General features: G+C 33.4%; 1 protein-coding gene across 7 annotated transcripts in view; it reads right to left on the bottom strand.

Moving 5' to 3' along the window:
- Nucleotides 1-661: 661 nt before the first annotated feature.
- Nucleotides 662-8,277, bottom strand: part of EPHA5 (EPH receptor A5) — a 421,001-nt gene continuing 413,385 nt past the window's right edge. For all 7 annotated transcript variants that reach the window (XM_006160483.2, XM_006160485.2, XM_006160484.2 and 4 more), the window contains one exon: nucleotides 662-4,540. In XM_006160483.2, the coding sequence (XP_006160545.1) occupies nucleotides 4,435-4,540 (106 nt within the window). In that variant the 3' untranslated portion in view covers nucleotides 662-4,434. The remainder of the gene's footprint in view (nucleotides 4,541-8,277) is intronic.

The raw sequence follows: 8,277 nt of genomic DNA, 5'->3' as shown, positions 1-8,277 counted from the left end.
AAACCAAATGCACATAAAGCTTCAAATGGGAAAGAAATACAGAAATGCTAATCCTTCCTTGAATGATCTCTAAGGCCAGGACTTGAGATATCCTGATGCCTATCATAGAATAAAATGTACTATACAGCTGCTTCTGACCTCTTGAAATGAGATTTTGATAAACATATTACCAAGTGACTGAGTCTGAGTATTATTCTCAGACTGTTAGAAATGCAACTTATATACTTTTAAACCATTAACTGTAAAACTACAGTAGTCTAAAAATTCAAATACATTGACCACCCAAACTTCTACCATTTCTTTTTTTGCCACCTTCAATTATTTTTCCATTAACATTTAAATAACAGACATTTGATTCTGATTGTTATAAACAGATTTTTTTTTTTATGAATTGGTGTCTTCTAAGCAATAATTACGTGGTCATTCTAAACAAGAACATTCACGCATATATGTGTGAAAAGTCTTTTTCATAAATGAATAAGAAATAAAAAGAATGTTCTTATCTATTTCTCTTTAGATACATTACTATATAATTAACAGCATAATAGAGAAAAATATTCAATGTAACCAGCTGTGCTACAGAGTTAAAAAAATGATGATATATTCTAGTTATTAATTTCAAATAAAGCTAGCATTTTGATTCTTTTATTCATTATCATCATCATCGCATTGTACCTACTTTTTATTTACTTTGAGGTTAAACATCTGGCAGGACATAAGCAAAGACAGTTTACTATCACACTTAGCTTTCTTTTTTTCTTATTTTTAGAAAGAACATAATGAGAGACAGATCTTATTCTACCACGCAACATCTAGTAAATTTCTAACATCTGACTTGAACAGTGTTTGCTATTCAACGCACCATGACAGCCAAGAACGTCTTTCAAAGGTAAGGGTAAATATCTCTGCTTGTGCTTCTAAAAACCCACTTTACATGGGGGAAAGAATGGCATTAAAAAAAGCTTTTATTTTCCCATAGAGGTTAAATTGTAGACATGCAAACACAGAAGTGTCCAGCTGATAAAGATGTTCCATTTTACACTGGAGACATGAAACTGGAGCTTCACCATTGCACACTGGTTAACATTCTTTTATAAACCAAGTTAAGGATTTTCTGTATTGCTTAGGCAATTCTGAAACTAATAATGTTGGCCACACTTCAGTTCTGATAAAATATTGGAATATAATTTTTGTAGTACAAACAACATTAGAACACTGACTTGGTGATTACAATACAAGAAATAAAAGACTGCACATTAAAATTCTTTTCAATGGGAAAATCAAAATGTTTACACTTTTCAGTACAATGAATACATTTTAACAGAGCAACTGGTTATATGTCATAGCACATGAGAACAAATGGTAAGAGAAGAATCAAATTATGTCTGATTAAAAGTAATAATTGAATGACTTCAATAGGAATCAGTAAGTTGAAAATGACTCCCTGCTTGTACCTATTTTTCAAGGTCCCAAATCGAAAGATATCCTACATATATTACTACTGACAGTTACAGTAACATTGTGTATTCGTTGACAAATTTATTGTATGTGCTAAAATGATTGAATCTATGCTTTAGTTTTGGTTGTCTGGTGGGTGAAAAATGAACCAATTGGATAAGAAATCACACAATTAAGATTTGTCAAGCCTTGCCCTGGGTAGAACCTCATTGTATTTCAGGAGAGCTGCCTCTTCTCTTTGTTCCATTTCTCACATTTATAGATGAAATGGCACTTCCCAATTGGTGACATATCCAGTGGTGAACAAATATTTTAGAAAAGCATTCTTTCCTCTTTTTAAGGGGAGATTACATCTTATTTGAAAGTCTTTTTATTTCTTCTAAAATCTAATTGGCATTCCTCAATCAAAGAGAGATATAAATGAAAAATTTTGTGGCGACTTAACTTTCATTTTGATTTATTGTCCAAAATTAACAACAAAATTGCAAAGGAGGGGAATATGTTTAATCCAAATTAACTTACGTTCTTTTATTGCAAAAAAAAAAAAGAAAAAGAAACTCTACATTATAATTTCAAATTCTAGACACTTAGGTATATTCCACCCTGACCTCTTAATCTTCTTGACATTGGAAAGATGGAAAAAATTCAGAAAATATTCTTTGTTATGTCAACGCAATTGTGGCTAGTTTGCTAGTTCTAAAATGCATGTTAGTCTTTTTTATTAAATTGATGTCTATTCTTATATTGAAGTTTCTCAATTGTTACTTCATCGCTTAGACTCATATACTTTTACAAAACAGTAAAGAACAACACAATCTCCACTTATTCTGTACACAAGGAATTGGTTTCATTAATTTTCTGTTCATTGAACATATGCTTCTTTAATAATGGCAATGGCGGCTTTAATTTTGATTTTATGAAGATGATGTTAAATTCTCTTCTCTCAACTTGCTCTGGAAATTTCACTTAACTAACAAAGTATACTTGAAGCATAGTTTGTGTGGACACATGGCACTGTAAAGCCCTTCTTTCTAGAGAAAATTTAAGATATCATTTTAAAACTGCTTAGACTTTTTCTTTTTTTGGTTGTGTTTTGGTTTTTCCTTTCTCTTTAGCAAAGAGTGACTTTACTGCTTAGGTAAAAGGTGGGCAGAAGAGAATGTTGAAAGTTTACTTTTGCAATATGCTAATGTTCAAATCAAACAGGTAACTGGAAAAAGCATGCCATTGCTATAACATAGGAATATTTTCAATGAATTTCACTCTTCCAGGCTACTGATATACTACTGCCATTGATAATCACGAAGAGGACCTATCTTATTTAAATGCTCTTCTCAAACAAGTATATGCCATTCCATACTTTTTATAAAATAATATAAATATTTTTGGTTTTCTCACCAAGGAGCTCAGTTTTATTCAGTTTAGAATACACTGTCTAATTGGTTTGACAAGTCAGTCTTCACCAGAATGTAGGTCATGTCTTATATTCCTTAATAAGTCCAATGAAATAATACTTAGAATTGGTTAATCAAAATACTTCTGATGCCATATAACTGAATATAATGTGAAATAATGAGATAAATAAACAGCCATCAACACATACAATTGGTCAAGTCTTGAAACAGAGAATATTCTAAAGGAAAAAAATGTGTGTGATACACGCACACGCACATACGTGTCATCACTCCATTCCATTCCATTGCTGCCTTCGTATCAGAATTTCTAGAACTGAGTCATGATGGAAATGGTTACAAAGGATTAACACTTAAGGGTGATGCTTAGTGCTGTGTGCCTGGATTTTACAACATCAACAGAAGCCTGCACAGTTAAATCCTTCTACATCCCGCTGAAAACATGCCCTTTGGTGTCAACGTTGCTTGACAAGATATTTTCTGGGACTCAGAAAGGTGAAATTTCTTACAGGGGTGCAAGATTAATGGCTAGAAAACTGTATTGTCACAGATATCACAAAGTGTTTTTTAAAAGCCAAAAGGGATTTAATAGTACAGACATTTCCTGTTAGTGAATAAAGAGATTAGTAGCTTCTGGACACAAGAGGGGAAAAGAGACACAAGCTTGTGTTAAATTTTGTTTTACTGCTTCCCTATTTCTCCTATTCATATTACACTCTGGAACACTTGCCTATGTGTTGCTAAAATTAACACACTATTAAAAATGCAAGCAGAATGGGAATGCACACATGTGCAAACACACACACACACACACACACACACACACACACACACAACTCCAATTGAAATCGGTTCCTGGGTATATTGCAAATAGTACAGTATATACACATTCATTACCTAATAGTCTCTAGAAGAGCAACACAAATTAAATTTTATAACACAGAAAAATAAATATACACCCTGTATTGTACTTTTTCTTGATCAAGCAACATGTTTATACACTAGTGTCTATAACTTAACGCTGTGTAACAGCATTTTAAAATTACAAAAGAAGATATCTATTAAGAAATAATCTAATCATATTGCTCTTCAATACACTTATGTAGACAATTAAGACTTGAAGTAAACTTCAGTAAACTGCAGCTTTTGTTCACCCACAAATGGCTATAGAATGTCTCCTTTCAAGTAGATCCCTGGAAGAATTGAAAGGGGCTGCCTGCATTCAGTCTATAAAGGTGCTATACATTTATATGTTTCATGTACAAAATCTTGTAGAAGTAGTGGGAAGAATTTTGCCGTTGTAACAGAGATAACGTCTCCTCTCCTGTTCTTATTCTATGCAGGTTGTATTTGCTTCACGAAAAATAAAGATACTGAGCGGAAGTATGGAGATTTTAGTAAAACACTGATTACAAATTCCACGGCTGAGACAAATGCTCTCCTAAGATTTAGAAATCACTGTTTTCCCTTTTACCACCCCCGCCCCCTTTTTTGTTCAAATAAATCTCAGGGCTGTTTACAAAGTGCAGACTCGTTCACTTGAAGAAGTGACATGAAAATGAAGTTACAATGGCACCATTCCATTTACCAGTTGCACCTTCATTTCTTGAAGGCTGTTCATAATCTTCTTCTGGTGACCGACAAGAGTCACTCCAAGCCGTCTCAAATCCCTGCATGAAGAAAGCACACATGGATGTATGTATTGATTCAATGGGTAGCACACCTCAATATTTCACGCTGGCAAGGGGGACAATTTGCAGAACCAGTCTAATCACAGTCCCAATTTAGACACACAGGGTCCAATGTTCAAAAGTCAGTTCTAAAATCATACCTTGAAAAAATTGTTTGTGGTCAATGAAATATTCATACTGGAGAGTGATAAAGCACATACTTGAGCCCCTTTGTGGATTTCATTATTTCAGGGACATAAGTGGTGAAAAAACAAATGTGCACATGCTCGCCAATAAAGATTTTACATAAAGGGTACAATTTTAGTGAACAGTTTTGAAAATGTGAACCTATGGTATACACGAGTGACTTTTTAGTTTTCTTTTTTGCTAAAATAAGTAAACAAAGATGATTTTTACAATTTTACAACTAAGCAGTTGAAGAACAAACTCTTCAAAAGACTTATTCTACACAATCATTTCATATCATACATAAAGGGAGTAATGATCAATACATTGCTTTTATCAGACTATTTTATATTATTTTTTTTTTACTTTGGACCCAAACAACCACCAGGGCATCTTCCTTTTCTAGATAACATCCAGGCTCTATTTGCATTTAGAGAATTCTGAAGATTACTTGCTATGAGACCATCTTTTCAAATATGACATTTTTATGCATTATTTAAAACAAAATTATTACTCAAAAGAAATGAAAGATGCTTAGATTTCTGAACAAAACATATTATGGGACTTAAGTGTCCATGATTTAAAAATGTTAGTTCATAAGGTATTTAGAAATGCTTTCATGGAATAAAGTATATATTTGGCAAAAATAATGATTCAGGTGTGTCTGTCAAATGATAAGTCTTAGTTATAGAAAAAAAAAAAGAGCATAAGCAATTTGAAATCCTAAATGACAAAGAATTTTCCTATTATTGAATACATTTTGCTAAAAGTGGAATATTTTTGTACTCAGTATCAATTTCAGATTTTCTTAGAATTCAATAGAAATAGATTTAGGATCCTGAAAGATAAAATTGAATGGTTTCAGGTAACTCAAATCTTTTAGTTACCAGTAATGGAAATATATCAAAGGATACCTAGGCTCTACATGTATTGGTATTGGAAAAAAGAATTATTTACTGAAATAATATCTCAGGGTTTTCTTTCCCTTTTATGGTGTTTTGATGTCTTACGAGAGTTTTAGAAATGAGAAGTAGTCCAAAATACAAAAACAAAAGCTATTAATACTTGGGACCAGCAGTTAGCATAATGGCTATGTTGCTGGACTCCCACGTAGTTGACCGTGGTTCGAGTCCTGGACCCAGTGGCTTAAACTCATGCTGGGCGTGTGTGTGTGCGTGCCCAAGATCCCGAGAGGAGAATGGAGGAGAAGGGATTGCAGCATGGCCATCACCCTGGGGAGTGATTTCTTGCTTTCTGTCTCTCTCTCTCTCTGTCTGTCTGTCTGGCGAGTGCATGTGCCCTATAGAAAAAAAAAAAAAACTAAAAAAAAAAGAATATAAAAAAGCTATTAATACTTAGGATGGAAACATTCTTCTTTTTAACAATATGAATGGTGAACCTTAAACATAGAAAGTATTATAACTACAAGATACCAGAGTACAATACAAAATTAGTAACAATCATAGACATGACATGGAAGATTGTATCAGCAAAAGTTAAAAAGCAGAAGTTCAGGTTGAAAATCAATGCTAGTATAATGAAATAGATCATAAAATGGCTAATTACAGAGTAGGAGTAAAAGAAATGAACTTAATCTTTTCTCTTTTCAACTACATTAGAGTTTCTTGGCCTTGCCCCTATTAACATTATGAGTTGGATAGTTCTCTGTTGGGGACATGAGGAATGGGTGGGAGGAGGTGTGCAGAGGCTGTTCTAGAATTTTTAGCTTCACCCTGAGCGTCTGCCTCCCAAATACTTCAAACACTGTGCCCCCACCAGCTCTGTGTTTTGATAAGACAAAAATGTCTTCAGACATTTTGAAATGTCCTATGAGTGGGAAAATCATCCCTGGGGAGAATTATTACACTAAATATAAAAATAATAGGTGACAATTAATAGAAATTTCCTTCCTATAATGCTAGGATGATATACACCATTACAATATACAATTTTTTAATTTCCCTTATGGATGAGGAAACAAAGGCTTAGAGAATTGAATCTCTCGGCTATAGTACATAATCAGTTGGTTACAGAATTTAGATTAAAACCAGGTATCTAATAACAAAGTCCACATCTAATTTCTCATTTCCTGAGATACGATTCTGAGCGAAGCAACAATTGATCTAAAATAATTCTGTAAATCCATCATTAGATATCTGAAATTCTAAAAGAAAGAACATATCTAATGAAAACCAAACACATACTTCTTTGACTGACATTATTGAATCTATACTTCATGACAGTTTTCTTTATGGACTAATTAATATTTTCATGTTCCCACATGTAACTTATGAATCATGAAATATTATGTATAAATTGGTATTCAAGGTTTGTTTTGTTTTTTTACTAGCAAACACCACCAGGAGAAATAGGGTTTAAGTTTTACGTTTCTTAAACTGAAAATAATCTCTCTTGGAGAACTTAAATAGGACTAAGAGTGAAGCTTTAAAACATGTTTTACCATATGATTTATAAATTATAGGTGATTGTAATGAATCCAGGTTGGTAAGTACTAATATAAGAATAATTATAATAGTAATTACTATATGTATAACTTGTGACTGCTAGTAGAAATGAACTGTTGAGAATAACTATCACAATTGATCCTGAATCATCAGGAAAAAAAGAGTTGGAGATTTTCCCAAACAGCACATGCTTTTCATGTACAATAACATTTTGTTGTTTTTTAATTCGCCAGAGGGTGCATATACTTGCCTGGTGGAGGTGGGGGTGGTGAGACAGTATCCCCCATGGGGCACCGTAATGCCACAATCCCTTCTCCTCCATCTTTCCTTCCCCTTGGGACTTAGGGCACACAGTACGTGTGCCCGCGTTTCAAATGGCAAGTTATGGGATCCAGCCATGTTAATCACCAGGTCACAGGCTAGTACCAATAACAAAACTTTAATTTGAAATGTGTATGTGTGTTCCACATTCCAATTCTCAGTGGTTTTGTCTAAGAGCTTAAAAACTAGGGAGTTTTTAATGGGAGTTTTTAATCTTTACTGCCTTAATTTCTATTAGAGATAAACGTAATTTTGTTCTCTGGAAATGACCACAAGAAAGATACTAGCTCAGAGCTTTGGGTGTTTTCAGTTGTTATGATACATTATTATATCATGTTAAAAAGTGACTTTTTGAAGAATTTTATTCGGTAAGTGGTAGTCTATGGCTTTTGTTAAGAGAAAATAAGACTGTACTCCTTTAGAATATTTTATACATAAAGGTTTCAAGTTTAAAGTTGTTTCAATTTTCCCAGTGAATTAAGCATAAAAATATCTCAAGGTTAATTATCTGATTATCCCCTAAGATACATATGGAGGGTCAGACCACAGATATTCTTCTTCTACCTCTTTTTCTCTCTCCCTCTCTTCTTACTCCCTACCATTCCTACCTCCCCATGGGAGAAATGAGAGTTACAAAAATATACTGGCATTGCATTTCACATGCTGCCATAAATGATATGTGTGTCTTTAATGGAATGCTGTGTCTGTCTTTCTTTTTTTTTTTTTTTTTTTTTTGAGGGGGGTTTTTGTTTGAGGGGTGGTGGG

This window comes from Tupaia chinensis, unplaced genomic scaffold, assembly GCF_000334495.1.
Source record: "Tupaia chinensis unplaced genomic scaffold, TupChi_1.0 Scaffold000687_1, whole genome shotgun sequence".
NCBI classification, from domain to species: domain Eukaryota; kingdom Metazoa; phylum Chordata; class Mammalia; order Scandentia; family Tupaiidae; genus Tupaia; species Tupaia belangeri.
The sequence above is the reverse complement of the archived record's forward strand: the minus strand, read 5'-3'. Positions and strand labels throughout refer to the sequence as shown.